The sequence below is a fragment of the Hyla sarda genome, chromosome 2, assembly GCF_029499605.1.
Source record: "Hyla sarda isolate aHylSar1 chromosome 2, aHylSar1.hap1, whole genome shotgun sequence".
In the NCBI taxonomy this organism is placed as follows: domain Eukaryota; kingdom Metazoa; phylum Chordata; class Amphibia; order Anura; family Hylidae; genus Hyla; species Hyla sarda.
In genome coordinates, this window is record NC_079190.1 from 387,324,536 (window position 1) to 387,340,870 (window position 16,335).

The window sequence follows — 16,335 nt, forward strand, 5'->3', positions numbered from 1 at the left end:
ATGACATTCAGTCAGCCTTTTAACCCTTTAGGTGTTTCACAGGAATAGCAGCAAAGTGAAGGAGAAAATTCCAAATCTTCATTTTTTACACTCGCATGTTCTTGTAGACCCAATTTTTGAATTTTTGCAAGGGGTAAAAGGAGAAAATTTTTACTTGTATTTGTAACCCAATTTCTCTCGAGTAAGGACATACCTCATATGTCTATGTAAAGTGTTCGGCGGGTGCAGTAGAGGGCTCAGAAGGGAAGGAGCGACAAGGGGATTTTGGAGAGAACATTTTTCTGAAATGGTTTTTGGGGGGCATGTCACCTTTAGGAAGCCCCTAGGGTGCCAAAACAGCAAAAAAAAAACACATGGCATACCATTTTGGAAACTAGACCCCTTGAGGAACGTAACAAGGAACGTAAAAAAAAAAAAAGTTTACCTAAAATGCTTGTTTTCCCAAAAATTTTACATTTTTAAAAAGTGTAATAGCAGAAAATACCCCCCAAAATTTGAAGCCCAATTTCTCCCGATTCAGAAAACACCCCATATGGGGGTGAAAAGTGCTCTACTAGCGCACTACAGGTCTCAGAAGAGAAGGAGTAACATTTGGCTTTTTTTAAGGAAATTTTGCTCTGGGGGCCATGCTGCATTTAGGAAGCCACTATGGTGCCAGGAAAGCAAAATAAACACATGGCATACCATTTTGGAAACTAGACTCCTTGGGGAATGTAACAAGGGGTAAAGTGAACCTTAATACCCCACAGGGGTTTCACAACTTTTGCATATATTAAAAAAAAAAATTACATAAAATGCTTGGTTTCCCAAAAAATGTACATTTTTACAAAGGGTTAAAGCAGAAAATACCTCCCAAAATTTGAAGCCCAATTTCTTCCGATTCAGAAAACACCACATATGGGGGTGAAAAGTGCTCTGCTGGCGCACTACAGGTCTCAGAAGAGGAGTAGTCACATTTGGCTTTTTGAAAGCAAATTTTGCTCTGGGGGCATGCCGCATTTAGGAAGCCCCTATGGTGCCAGAACAGCAAAAAAAAAAACACATGGCATACCATTTTGGAAACTAGACCCCTCGGGGAACATAACAAGGGGTAATGTGAACCTTAATACCCCACAGATAATTCACGACTTTTGCATATGTAAAAAAAAAAAAAAAATGTTTTCACCTAAAATGCTTGGTTTCCCCAAAAATTTACATTTTTAAAAAAGGTAATAGCAGAAAATACCCCCCAAAATTTGTAACACAATTTCTCCCGAGTACCCTTAACTGTTGCCTTGAAATACAACAGGGCTCCAAAGTGAGAGCGCCATGCGCATTTGAGGCCTAAATTAGGGATTCTACGCCAGTGATTCCCAAACAGGGTGCCTCCAGCTGTTGTAAAACTCCCAGCATACCTGGACAGTCAGTGGCTATCTGGCAATACTGGGAGTAGTTGTTTTGCAACAGCTGGAGGCTCTGTTTTGGAAACAGTGGCGTACCAGACGTTTTTCATTTTTATTGGGGAGGGGAGGGGGGCTGTGTAGAGGTATGTGTATATGTAGTGTTTTTTACTTTTTATTTTATTTTGTGTTAGTGTAGTGTTTTTAGGGTACAGTCGCATGGGTGGGGGTTCACGGTAGTTTCTCGCTGGCAGTTTGAGCTGCGGCAGAAAATTTGCCGCAGCCCAAACTTGCAGCCGGATACTTACTGTAAACCTCCGCCCATGTGAGTGTACCCTGTACGTTCACATTGGGGAGGGGGGGGGACATCCAGGGGCCATCAGAGATGGCCAGTAATTCCAGGACACCGGGTCAATGGAGACCCGATTGACCCGGAATCCGCCGCAGATCGCTGGACTGAATTTTCCAGCGATCTGCGGCCATCGCCGACATGGGGGGACATAATGACCCCCCTGGGCGATATGCCGCGATGCCTGCTGAACGATTTAAGCAGGCATCCGGCTAGCGGCTGGGGCCGGAAATGCGCAGGGCGTATCCATACGCCCTGTGTCCTTAAGGACTTGGAAACGGGGGCGTATGGATATGCCCTGTGTCCTTAAGGGGTTAATTACATTTCTGGAGTACACTGTTTTGTTTTCTCCTTACTTTTTTTTTTTGTTTGTTGTGTATTCATGTTGAAAATATGCTATATACTTGCGGCTTCTAGTTGTTGGGCACGATCCAGATTTTTAATTAGGTCCATTAAACATGTGGAACACATCCTCATTACGGCAATTGAAAGACTAATTTTCCTAAAAATGACTTCCATATTTTAGCCTAGATCCTTCTGATGGCAGTCCTTGTGGAATGAGGGATGGCAGGTGATTGCGCACAGTCATTATATTATGATTTTCTATCTACCTTTAGTATATATATTATAATATATGTTGTTTGTTGTATATACTTTAGACAAAGAACAGTACCACATAATGTGATGTCATGTAAAGAAGCTATTTATCATGTAACGTGGAAAATAAACTGGGATTAAAGTCGTGATTAGATTTGGATTATTTATGTAAAAGCTGTTGAAATGCTGCCAGGGATAGAGGAAGCCTGCCAGGAGTGACTGACAGATCCCCCTGTATACAGACTCATACAGAAGAAGTTGTCAATCACTGTGTGTGGACAGGGACCAGGACTCTTGGATTTTCTCTGTGAATCCTGATGGATTTAAAAGTTAGTTTTTTTTGTACTAATAATTTTACTATATATTTGTGGAGATTGCAGGTGAATTTGTGAAGTGGAATTTGTGAACGGAAAATCCACTTGAAAATTTCCGCCTGAAGAATGGCGTTGCTTATTCTTCAGGTGGAAATACTCGTGGAACACATTGAAGTCTATTGGAGACTGCAGTGTCCGCACGGTCCTAGTGCCGACTGTTTCAGTCAGCGCTGGCCACACTCGGAATCTCCGGGCGGAAAATTTCTGCCCGGAGATTTCGCAGTGTGAACCTAGCCTTAGGGTTTATTCACACGATCGGAATTCCGCCTAAAATGAAAGCCCATACACTTTCATGGGTTTCCGCACTCCTGTAGATGGAATTCCGCTAGCGGACTTTCCGAAGTGACAACCACCCGTGTTAATAGACCGTTAATGGGGTACTCCCATCCATAGCACTGAGCTTGGAAATGCTCGACGGCCCAGAAAAAGTAAATAGAGCACTGGCCGCATTCCCTTAATTTTGGGAGGCAATTTTGTCCCACGCTCTCTGGATTGGTGGAGGGCTTAGTATCACCCCCCTCAACAATCAGTTCGTTATCCTCCATCCTATGGATGGGGATAACATATTGAGATGGGAATACCCCTTTAAATATGACTACGGATAAAGTTAATTTGTAAAAATTCAAGATGTTCTAAATGTAATGTATTCAGAACCAGTGAATAGTTACACTTAAAGGGGTACTCCTGTGGAAAACTTTTTTTTTTTTTTTTAAATCAACTGGTGCCAGAAAGTTAAACAGATTTGTAAATTACTTCTATTACAAAATCTTAATCCTTCCAGTACTTATTAGATGCTGAATACTACAGAGGAAATGGTTTTCTTTTTGGAACACAAAGTTCTCTGCTGACATCATGACCACAGTGCTCTCTGCTGACATCTCTGTCCATTTTAAGATCTGCCCAGAGTAGGAGAAAATCCCCATAGCAAACATATGCTGCTCTGGACAGTTCCTAAAAATGGACAGAGGTGTCAGCAGAGAGCACTGTGGTCATGATGTCAGCAGAGAGGTCTGTGTTCCAAAAAGAAAACCATTTCCTCTGTAGCATTCAGCATCTAATAAGTACTGGAAGGATTAAGATTTTGTAATAGAAGTAATTTGCAAATCTGTTGTACTTTCTGGCACCAGTTGATTTAAAAAAAAAAGTTTTCCACGGCGTTACCCCTTTAATTTTCCAAGTTTCTAATCGTAACTCCGAGATTGATTTCTATTGACAGCTCTGCACAGACGCACAAGTGACTGAAGACAACCCAGATTTATCAATCTTTTCAAAGAGAAAAAAAAATCTGGCTTGCCCATAGCAACCAATCACAGCTCAGCTTTCATTTCATCTGAGTGATTTGAGAAATGAATGCTGAGCTCTGACTAGTTGCTATGGGCAAATCAGATATTTTTTTGTCTGAGATTGACAAATCTGGGCCAGTAGTGAGCATTGTGTATAGCAGCCACTAGATAGCATAATGTATAGCAGCCACTAGTGAGCTTAATGTATAGCAGCCACTAGAGAGCATTGTGTATTGCAGCCACTAGTGAACATTGTGTATAGCAGCCACTAGTGAACATTGTGTATAGCAGCCACTAGGGAGCTTAAAGGAGAACTCCAGAATAGGAAAATTATCGTCCATACTGCAGTAAAAAAAAAAACGGTACATACCTTCCTTCGCTCCCCGATGCCTCCGGTAACCAGCTCTGACCTCCGCCACGATCCTCTTCCTGGTTGTCGGTGGTCGGCGAGTCATACTGCACTCAGCCAATCACCGGCCGCAGTGAAGATCCAACTCGGCTGGCGATAGGCTGAGCGGCAGTGTGACCTTGTCGCTCAGCCTATCTCCAGCCGAGCCGGGACTCGCTGCGGCCAGTGTTTGGCTGAGTGCAGTATGACTCGCCAACAACCAGGAAGAGGATCGTGGCGGAGACCGGAGCCGATTACCGGAGGCACCGGGGGAGCGAAGGAAGGTATGTACCTCTTTATTTTTTTACTGCCGGCAGTAAGGACGATAATTTTCCTATTCCGGAGTTCTCCTTTAATGTATAGTAGCCACTAGTGAACATTGTGTATAGCAGCCACTAGTGAACAGGGGATTGGTGATTTTTCACATTCTTTTTCCTTTTTTTTATATATATTTTTTTTATGTCCCTGTAGGGGACTGTCTAAAGCAATCATCTGAGTGCTAATACTGTTCAGTGCTGTGATCAGTATTATCGTGATCTTCTGCACTGGTCTGCTCGATCTCAGACCAGAGCAGAAGACCCCTCAAGATGGCCGTAGGCAGGTGAGGGGACCTCTGGCTGCCATTTTCGAGGATTGGACCCCCTCACCAGCGCCATGTGCAATCCGATCATCCATTTAAACATGCGCATTGCCGCAGATGCCGTGATCTGTATTGATCATGGCATCTGAGGGGTTAATAGTGGACATCAGTGTCCGCCATTACCAACGGGTCCCCGTCTGCTGAAAGCAGCTGGGACCTGCAGTACATGATGCGAGCACTCAAATGGACGTCCTGTTGCCCGAAGTACCACTGCATCAGGACATACATTTAGGTCTGTGGTTGTTAAGGGGTTAAATAAGCTGATCATATCCCCCTTAAATATCTCTTCTCAAGAGTAACCTTTTAAAGGGGTACTCCGGTGAAAACCTTTTTTCTTTTAAATCAACTGGTGCCAGAAAGTTAAACATATTTGTAAATTACTTCTATTAAAAAATCTTAATCCTTCCAGTACTTATTAGCTGCTGAATGCTACAGAGGAAATTCCTTTCTTTTGGGAACACTGATGACATCAAGAGCACAGTGCTCTCTGCTGACATCTCTGTCCATTTTAGCAACCGTGCATAGCAGATTTATGCTAAGGGCGGCATGGTGACTTAGTGGTTAGCACTGCTGCCTTGCAGTGCTGGGGACTTGGGTTCAAATCCCACTAAGGACAACAATAAATAAAGCATTATTATTATTATAATAACGTCAGCAGAGAGAACTGTGCTCGTGATGTCATCAGAGAGCATTCCAAAAAGAAAATAATTTCCTCTGTAGTATTCAGCAGCTAATAAGTACAGGAAGGATTAAGATTTTTTAATAGAAGTAATTTACAAATCTGTTTAACTTTCCGGTGCCAGTTCATTTAAAAGAAAAAAGGTTTTCACCGGAGTACCCCTTTAAGGATGCCGGGCATATGCATACGCCCTGCATCCTGAGTCCTTAAGGACGTGGGACATATGCATACGCCCGTGGGAATTCCGGTCCCCGCCGCTAGCCGGTTGGGGACCGGACCGGGATGCCTGCTGAAATCATTCAGCAGGCATCCCGGCGCAGCGCTCAGGGGGGTCCTGAGAACCCCCCCCCCCCCCCCCATGTCGGCAATCGCAGAAAATCGCATGTCAATTCAGACATGCGATTTTCTGCTATTCCGGGCTGATCGGGTCTCTGGTGACCCAATCACCCAGAAAATAGGGATAATCGGAGCTGTCGGTGACAGCCCTGATCATCCTGAGGGATAGGAGCGAGGTCGCAGTGCTGCGATCTCCTCCTATCCCCTGCCATTGGTCAGAACTGATTCTGACCAATGGCAGGGCAGGACTGTGGGTTGAAGGGCAGTGGGGAGAAGTTGGAGGCCAGTACCTGGAGGAGAAGATGCCTGGGGACCACCGATCGTCGCTGGAGACTGCTGGATCCTGGCTCAGGTAGGGAAACTACGGTGGGGGGGGAATGAAAGTGAAATTAAATATCTTTACTGTGGCAACCACTAGGAAGGGCAAACTGCAACTTCCAGCATGCCCAGACAACCAAAGGCTTTCTGCGCATGCTGGGAGTTGTAGTTTTGCAACATCTGGAGGGTCACAGTTTGGAGACCACTGTTACAGTGGTGCCCAAACGGCAGCCCTCCAAGATGTTGCCAAACTACAACTCTCAGCATGCCTGGACTGCCCAGGCATGCTGGGAGTTGTAGTTCTGTAACATCTGTCCCTTCAGATTTTGCAATTTTCATGATATTTTTGAAAATTGCTGCTCTACTTTGAAGCCCCCTAATTTTTTCAAAAAGCAAAAATATGTCCATTTTATGATGCCAGCATAAAGTAGACATATTGGGGGAGATTTATCAAAGGATTTAGACTGGTTTTTCTTGTCTAAATTTGTCGCACAGAAAGTCACAGTCTAAATATGTGCGACTTTTCTGCAACTTTTGCTCTAGAGGATTTTTAGAACATGATGCATGCAAGTCTATTTTAGACTGAAATGCATTGGAAAATGCATTGGTGCTGAATTTATCAAAAGCGACTTTTCAGCGACAAGTCGCATAGGCTGAAAGTACGCCGAAATGTCAGACCATGTTGGAGCAGGTTTAAATATAGACTAAAGCATAGATCATGCAGTCTGTGCACAGAATTTATCAAGAGCTGTGCGCCATTTGATAAATTAGGTGCACAATAGACCAGACTAACCCTCTGTAGTTTGGTCTATATTGATGCGGGACATAGACAGCTTTGATAAATATCCCCCATTGTATTTGTGAATAAAAATTAAATGTATTTGGAATATCCATTTTCCTTACAAGTAGAGAGCTTGAGAGTTAGAAAAATGCAACATTTTCAAAATTTTCATGAAATTTGGGGATTTTTCACCAAAAAAAGGATGCAAGTAACGCCGAATATTTACCACCAAAATAAAGTAGAATATGTCACGAAAAAACAATCTCAGAATCAGAATATTTGATAAAAGCATTTTCGAGTTATTAATTCGTAAAGCGACAGTGGTCAGAATTGCGAAAAAGGGCTTAGTCCTTAAAGGGTACTACCATGCTGACAACTTATCCCCTATCTAAAGGATGGGGATAATTTGCCTGATCGCGCGGGGTCCCGCCGCTAGGGACCCCCGCGATCTCGCACGCAGCACCCCGCTCTCATCAGGCCCCGGAGCGAACATGATGACTGCCGATCACGGGGCCGGAGTACAGTGACGTCACGGCTCCGCCCCCATGTGACGTCACGCTACGCCGCCTCAATGTAAGTCTATTGCAGGGGGCGAGACAGCTGTCTCGCCCCTGCAATAGACTTGCATTGAAGGGGTGTGACGTCACACGGGGCGGAGCTGTGATGTCACGATCACCGGCCCCGTCATCAGACCCGGAGCAGATGTTCGCTCCGGGGCCTGATGAGTGCGGGGTGCTGCGTGCGAGATCGCGGGGGTCCCCAGCGGTGGGACCCCGCGCGATCAGGCAACTTATCCCCTATCCTTTAGATAGGGGATAAGTTGTCAGAACGGTAGTACCCCTTTAAATGCTGGGATTGTCTGTGGGCCAGGCTGGTGATCACATGATCCAATTACAGTAATGAACCAGGTGGATGCAGTTGTGCTGTAATAAAACGGATGGCGCTGTAGGACTAGTGATGGGGAGTGTGCAGGGTATAGGAAAAAGAAAAACCTGGAAGAGTGCTTCTTTAACGTTATGGCATTACAGTCAAGCAGATGATGGGGAAACAAACTTTACAAAGAATTATTTTTATTTTTTTAAATATAATTTGTAAAAGTGTCGTAAGTGATAATATTAAAGTAAAAAAAAAAAAAAACAAACGCAACAAAACATGAATATCCTAATGAATAAGCATTCACTGGCTAAAAGAAAAACCCGACTTTAGAAATAGGCTCGATAAAAATTCAGTCTTTTTGCCCTACAAAGTCACATGTCCTTGTTTATACACTACACACAAAATGTGCAGCCCGATCCTGCAATCATGTATTACGCTGCTCCCTACATTCAAAAGCACACGTGACTGCAGGATCAGACTACATAAGACATGTTTGTAGTCTGTCACCATGGAGATCCATGTTTTCTTGCTTTATTTGTCATTTATATTTTGCCTTTACCGTACTTTAAATGGGCACTGTCACCAACTTAATTTTTTGATATGTTGTAGTACTTATGTACTACAACATATCTCTAATATACTTTTATTTTATTATTTTTTTCATTAAAATGCTTTAATTTACATTTAAAAACCGGCCACTAGGGGTCACCCTCCTAGTGGCCGGCTGCAGCATGGCGTGAAGCCTGAAAAAGGACTGATTTTGGCCTGGCAATCAGTCCTTTTTCATTTAGGCTGCTCTCGCTCCCTGCCTGTCAATCAGACAGGCAGGGAGCGAGCGCATTGGCTCCCCAGCCACTGGCTGGGAGGCCACTCCTCCCGCACATGTCGTCGCGCCGCTGCACGCCCGCTGCCGCACTCTGCAGTAACTGTAAGTGTAATGAGGGAAAGGGGTTTGCGGGAGGGGGGTTTGTGTTCGAGGGAAAGGGGTATGCGGGGGGGGGTTGTGATGGAGGGAACGGGGTATGGGGCGCGAGGGGGGTTTGACGTAGGGAACGGGCTAGCACCGTAGCGCCGCAGCGCGCATGGAACTAACTTATAGCTTATCTTCACAGGGTGCCTCCAGCTGTTTCACTACTACAACTCCCAGCATGCCCTGACAGCCAAAAGATGTCAGGGCAAGCTGGGAGTTGTAGTGGTGAAACAGCTGGAGGCACTCTTTGTAGATAAACTAAGGGCGGAAGTCCCCCCCAGCAGGCATCAGTGACGTGGTGCCTGCTGGGGAAGTCTGCCTGGTAGTGAGCACACTACCAGGCAGACAAAAAGTTATTTTTAAAATAGTAAAAAGAAAAATCAAAAGCAGGGAGGGGGTTAGGGATAGATGGGCAATAGGCAGGGACAGAAGAAAAAAAAGAAAGGATGGTGGGAGCTACCCTTTAAGCCCCGTTGATGATTTAAAGGGGTACTCAAGTAGAAAAAAATGTTTTTAATTAACTGGTGCCAGAAAGTTTAACAGATTTGTAAATTACTTCTATTTAAAAATCTTAATCCTTCCAGTACTTAGCTGCTGTATGCTCCACAGGAAGTTCTTTTCTTTTTGAATTTCTTTTCTATCTGACCACAGTGCTTTCTGTTGACACCTCTGTCCATGTCAGGAACTGTCCAGAGTAGAAGCAAATCCCCATAGAAAAAGTATCCTGCTCCGGACAGTTCCTGACATGGACAGAGGTGTCAGCAGAGAGCACTGTGGTCAGACTGGAAAGAAATTCAAAAAGAAAAGAGCTTCCTCTGGAGTATACAGCAACTGATAAATCCTGGAAGGATTAAGATTTTTGTATAGAAATAATTTACATACAAATCTGTTTAACTTTCTGGCACCAGATGATTAAAAAATATATATATTTTCCACCAGAGTACCCCTTTAAGGTGAAAAGGGGCTGCGTCCTTAAGGGGCTAAACCTATGTAATTCTTTTAATATTTCCTCATAGCCAAGATGTTCTATGCCCCCTATTAGTTTAGTTACACGTCTCTGTACCTTTTGGCTGTCTAGGCATGCTGGGAGTTGTAATTGTGCAACAGCTGGATGCACACTGGTTGAGAAACACTATTCAAGAGTAAGGTTATTTCATCCATATTAAGATATTTGCTATTTCAACATTGGCAACTGAAGAGAAGATTACATTGTTAGAATCCTAAATGATGTGTATGTCTGGGGGGAAAGTGCTAAAAGTCCTTAGACAACACTTAGGGAATAAAGAAGAATAATGAGAGTTGTATTCATACGACTTCTCTTGTTGCTTAAGGGATTATATATTATTGTATCTTTCTATTTAGTCTTACCGGCTTCAATGCATTCCGGAGTTAAACAATAGCGTTCCTTGTGGAAGTTAATAAGTCCTTGAGTGACTGTAAAAGAAAAAATAGAAAGACAGATTTGCATTAGTTATCACCGGGATGACATTTAGCAGAGTGCTGCATTCTGTAATGTACAAATACCTGCTTTGCGCACAGAACAGTAAAGCGAGAACATTCCCTTTTATGGCGATTATTACCATAGATACCACAATCTGGTTCCCCGTTATTGCATACAGATGTTTCTCATGTTCTTTTCAACTCTTTCTTGGAGCTATCAATTTACATTGTTTTCTTCTTTAATATAAATGTACTTTCTCAGCTTTTTTTTTTTTTTTTACTTTTTTGAACACTTTTAGATTGAAAACCTGGCAGCATATGGAACTGACAAGCATACAAAACAAGATTGTGTGCAAATCCTACGTACAGTATCTCGCATATCTGGAAGTGAGCCCACCACTCATATTTTTTTTCATGTGACACTGAAGAAATGATGCTCTGCTACAATGTAAAATAGTGAGTGCACAGCCTTTATAACAGTGTTTAAAGGGGCACTCTGTCCATAAGACATCTTATCCTTCGGGTAGGGGATAAGCTGTCTGATCGCGGGGGTCCCGCCGCTGGGGACCCCCACAATCTCTCATGCAGATACCCACCTGTGGCCGCTGCACAGAGCAATGTTCGCTTTGTGTCTGAATGGTCACAACTATGGGGCCGGAGTTTCATGACGGCCATCACGCCCCCTCCCACAGACTTGCATTTAGGGAGCGTGGCATGACGTCACAAGGGGGTGGAGTTGTGACATCACTAAACTCCGGCCCCGTAGTCATGACCCTTCAGACACGGAGCGAACATCGCTCTGTGCAGCTGCAACAGGTGGGTGTCTGCATGAGAGATTTCAGGGGGTCAGACATCTTATCCCCTATCCTTTGGATAGGGGATAAGATGTTTTAGGGCTTGAGTACCCCTTTAATGTTGTGTGCCCTGAAAATAACTCACAGCCATTAATGTCTAAACCATGGCAACAAAAGTGAGTGCACCCCTAAGTGGAAATGTCCAAATTGGGTTTAATTAGCCCTTTTCCTCCCCGATGTCATTTGACTCATTAGGTGTCTTAAATTAGGTGTTATGGCTCTCACACACTCTAATACTAGTCAATGGAAGTTTAACATGTCACCTCATGGCAAAGAACTCTCTGAGGATCTAAACAAAATAATTATTGCTCTACATAAGAAGGCTTAGGCTATAAGAAAATTGCCAAGACCCTACAGCAGTATCAGAGAACAGGTTACAGTTAGAGATGAGCTAATAAAAAAATAAAAAAACTCTATTTGGCCGATTCGCCAAACTCTCTGGTTCGGTCCAAAATTATTTGCGTCGAATCTGAATTAAAAACACTGGCCTACAGAGAGCCTCAAGAGGCGTGTAGAACACTTTGCCTTGCTGTAACACGCATAGGGTGTGTGCTGGGTTAGTGAAATAATACTGTTATTCAGTATGACATGCAGATTAGAGAGCTATTAGAATCAGCAGCAGCATGAGGAGACAATATAGTAGCTGAATGACACAGCCTGGAGTTGACAGCAGCAGGAGGAGACCATAAAGTGGCTGAATGACACAGCCTGGAGTTGGCAGCAGCATGAGACCATATAGTGGCTGAATGACACGGCCCGGAGTTGGTGGCAGCATGAGGACACCATATAGTGCCCGAATGACACAGCATGGAGGTGGCGGCAGCATGAGGAGACCATATAGTGGCTGAATGATCCAGCCTGAATGTGGCAACAGCCTTACTAGGCCATAGGGCCTCACAACTGAAAAGATTAAAAATATGTTTTAACCTTTAAATTGAAGATTTCAAATATATGAACCTAAAAAAAAAGTTTTATTTAACGTGCATGAGGAGACCACATGGCGGTACAGTGACACAGCCTTGAGTTGGCAGCAGCATGAGGAGACCATATAGTGGCTGAATGATACAGCCTAGAGGTGGCGGAAGCATGAGGAAACCATATAGTTGCAGAATGAGACAGCCTGGAGGTGGCAGCAGCAAGAGGAGAACATATGGTGGCAGAATGAGACAGTATGGAGCTGGCATCAGCATGAGGAGAACATATGGTGACCATCATTCTGCGATTTATGAGATTCTTCGCTAACATTGGTCAATTTTGCAATCTGACCCCTTATTGGACAGGGTAATATCTAATCATGCATTGGTGACATTTCAGAAGGGACGAAGTGTCCAAGACCATTTGGTTAACAGCCACTACACCAGACCTACTCCACCTGGATCTTGGCTACAATGCTGTATCATTCTGGAGTGCACAGATATCTGTACCATGAGGGGCATCCTCTGATCCTGCGCACACACTATTGACTTCCGATGATCCAGCTTGGTCATGTGACTTCATCGGGATCACATGACCGGCACCAGCGCTATGCGCCCAAACACATGTCAGTTCCTGTCGCATACCCGGAAGCGGTTATCCACACCGCTTGATACACAGGACGAAAACCGTGACGGACGCTGAATACATCCAGTCAGCACACGGTAAGTCCACTGGCCAGTTCAACACAGACCAATCAGGGCAGATAGGAGGGATTGAACTACCATATATATATAGGAGACCAGACATGAGTCTGCAGGCGTGCACATCGGCTATCACCCCATTGCTGGACATTTTGCTACATCTCCGCCCCTCATTGTCCCCTGAAGAGATGGGGCCAGAAACGCGTTGGTACTACTAAAATCACAGCTGTCCAGAAAACATAAGATTATGTTGTGTTTCATACTGGCACTTTCTCATAACATATGGACATCATGTACTGGGTTATTTATGTATTCATTTGAATCTGTATTGGATACATGATTTGTGTGAAACTTCTTCTCCTCCATCATTGGTGTATTTATTTATAATTACCATATATTCAGTTAAAGCCCATTTGTGGTCGACGCTACATGACCCTAGCAACAACCTATCTACCAACTCTTACCTTAACTAAGCAGTTTGAAATGTGCCATAACTGCGACGTGAAGAGTATGCCTGAAAAAAGAGGGCACACCCTGTGGTAAGTGTGATGAAATAAGGGGCGGGGGGGCGGGTGGGAGCGAAGAACCAACGGCATCATGAGAGGGAGAATGCCGTGGGTTCTAATGGTCATCCCGCTCCTCCCACAATTACAGGCCAGCTGCGCAGACCTTACCATTTGTGGTCGACGCTACATGACTGATATGCGTATGACCCTAGCAACAACCTATCTACCAACTCTTACCTTAATTAAGCAGTCTGAAATGTGCCATAACTGCGGCGTGAAGAGTATGCCTGAAAAAAGAGGGCAAAACCCGGATTTAAGCAAACATTTGTTTATTGCAATATTACAAAACTAAAGACTGGAATGCGTAAGCCATTTCTTTGCGAGGGTTAGGAATATACTGCATGTAACACCCGGACTTCCAACGTCCGAATTTCTTGATCACATGGGCTGGCACTCCGTTCTTAGAAGCGGCTGTTGCTGCGCCAATACGGAAGGAATGACCGGATAACAAAGTCGGGTCTCCTCCCAGTGACCTGACCAAAATGCGTAAATATTTGATGAATTGAGAAGTAGTTAGTGGGTTGCATCTGAAACGGAGTAAAGGATCGTCAGCCGACAAGTTGGCACAGGCATTCAATAATTCACGGAGAACTTTAACTGGGCGCCATTTGTGCGTAGTGGTGAAAAAACGGACTACCACCGTTTGACCCGGTAAGGAGGTCTTAGTCTGACTGAGGGACAGTTCAAAGTGGTCAGAAACATATGACAGTTGTTTGACTTTAAGAAAGGGTGCGTTAACGGACCTAGCAGTGCACTCACCCGGTCTGAGGAGCCCATAATAAGCAAGATACATGGCTGCTTTCAACGTGAGGCTATCATGAACACCCAACGGTTATGAATCTAACAGGTCCGACAGCTTCCTGAACATGTCGCCTGTTATCGGTTGTCTGACTGGGCTACGAGGGACTTCTTTCTTAAGGATACCTTTCAGAGCGGATTTCACCAAACGAGAAGAGAATATGGAGTAACTACAGGTATTGGTTAAGGATAAATGATGTTGGATACCGGCTAGATAACTCTTAATAGTATTATGGGATAAATGTAGTGTGGTGTGGCAAAACCCGACATATGCTAACAAGAAGGGAACTGAAACCTTGTTGCCCTCTGGATGCTTGGACCTGAACTTGGAGAATGAGCTCCATGCTACATCATAAATTCTACGTGTGTTTGCGAATAAGGAATCAGTGACCAAACATTTGGCTATCCGAAGGTGCTGGTTCAATTCATGACTAGCAAATGGAACGGGGGAATTTGCGCCCCTACGATGTCGGCTTCTGACATCACCTGAAAGAAATGTGACAAGTTGTTCCTAGATAAGGCATCTGCTGCAATATTCTGAACTCCGTCAATATGAGCACATGTGAAACTAAATGTACCGTATTTATCGGCGTATAACACGCACTTTTTAGGCTAAAATTTTTAGCCTAAAGTCTATGTGCGTGTTATACGCCGATAAGCCGCTGCAGTTCAATGATTTAAAGCGGGCGCTTGAAATCAATGAACTGCAGCGGCTTTGCAGATGCAGAGACAGCCAGCGCTGACGGCTTCTCTGCCCCTGCCTGCCCTGGGGTCTAGAGCACTGCTGCCGGCCCTTCTCTCCCCCTGGCTATCGGCACCGCTGCCTGTTCTCTCCCCCTGACTATCGGTGCCAGTGCCCCATTGCCGGCGCCGATAGCCAGGGGGAGAGAAGCGGCGCCGGCAAAGGAGCAGCGGCACGGAAAGCCAGGGGGAGACATAATTACCTGTTGCCGGGGTCGGGTCCGCGCTGCTTCAGGCCTCCGGTGTGCGTCCCCTGCGTCGTTGCTATGTGCTGCGCTGCGCGGCGCATGACGTCAGTGTGCCGCGCCGTGCAGTGCATAGCAAAAACGCAGGGGACGCACACCGGAGGCATGAAGCAGCGCGGACCCGGCCCCGGCAACAGGTAATTATGCAACCTGGGATGGGGGGAGGCAACGGGGCAGCGGCGCCGGCAATGGGTGCCGCTGCCCCTTCTCTCCCCCTGGCTGTCGGCGCCGCTGCCCCATTGCCGGCGCCGCTTCTCTCCCCCTGGCTATCGGCGTCGGCAATGGGGCACCGGCACCGATAGTCAGGGGGAGAGAACGGGCAGCGGCGCCGATAGCCAGGGGGAGAGAAGCGGGGCTCTAGACCCCAGGGAAGGCAGGGGGAGAGAAGCGGGCAGCGACGGCCTCTCTCCCGCTGACTTTCCTGGGGGTGTATCGGGGTATACACGCGCACACACACGCACCCTCATTTTACCATGGATATTTGGGTAAAAAACTTTTTTTGCCCAAATATCCTTGGTAAAATGAGGGTGCGTGTTATAGGCCGGTGCGTGGTATACCCCGATAAATACGGTATGTTGTAGGGACAGCCATACTAACCGCCTAGCCAAGCTCATTATGATAGGGCATCTGGACCTACCCTTCAATAAGATGTCCACGGTAGCGGCATTATCTGATACAAACAAAACTGTGGTTTTGTTCCACGCTGGCCCCATAACTGAGCTGCAGCCACTATCGGGTACAGTTCAAAGGCCGCCGAATTCCTTACGAAACCCTCAATCTTGGTGATCTCAGGTGGCCAAGGGCCGGCGAACCAATGATTGCCCCAGATAGCAGCAAAACCCGTCGAACAGGCAGCATCAGAAAAAACCATGGGTGATTCATTCCCTACACTGGGGATGAAGAACGAAATGCCGTTCCAGTTGTGCAAGAAAGATTCCCACATGGGCAAATCTGCTAAAGCTTTGTGATCTATGTGCAGCAAACTGCTCTGCTGAGGAGCTGTGGGTAACAAAGACAATAGGCGATAAATTTATCATCCCCAGGATGGATTGTAATTCAACCTTGGAAATGCAGAGGCGCTCTCTAAGTCTACGTATCGCTGTTC

General features: G+C 45.3%; 1 protein-coding gene across 1 annotated transcript in view; it reads right to left on the reverse strand.

Moving 5' to 3' along the window:
- The window catches only part of PHEX (phosphate regulating endopeptidase X-linked), a 256,306-nt gene that overhangs the window by 214,107 nt on the left and 25,864 nt on the right, over window positions 1-16,335 (reverse strand). Inside the window, exon 2 of the mRNA XM_056558599.1 lies at window positions 10,339-10,404. Coding sequence (XP_056414574.1) covers window positions 10,339-10,404 — 66 coding nt within the window. The remainder of the gene's footprint in view (window positions 1-10,338; window positions 10,405-16,335) is intronic.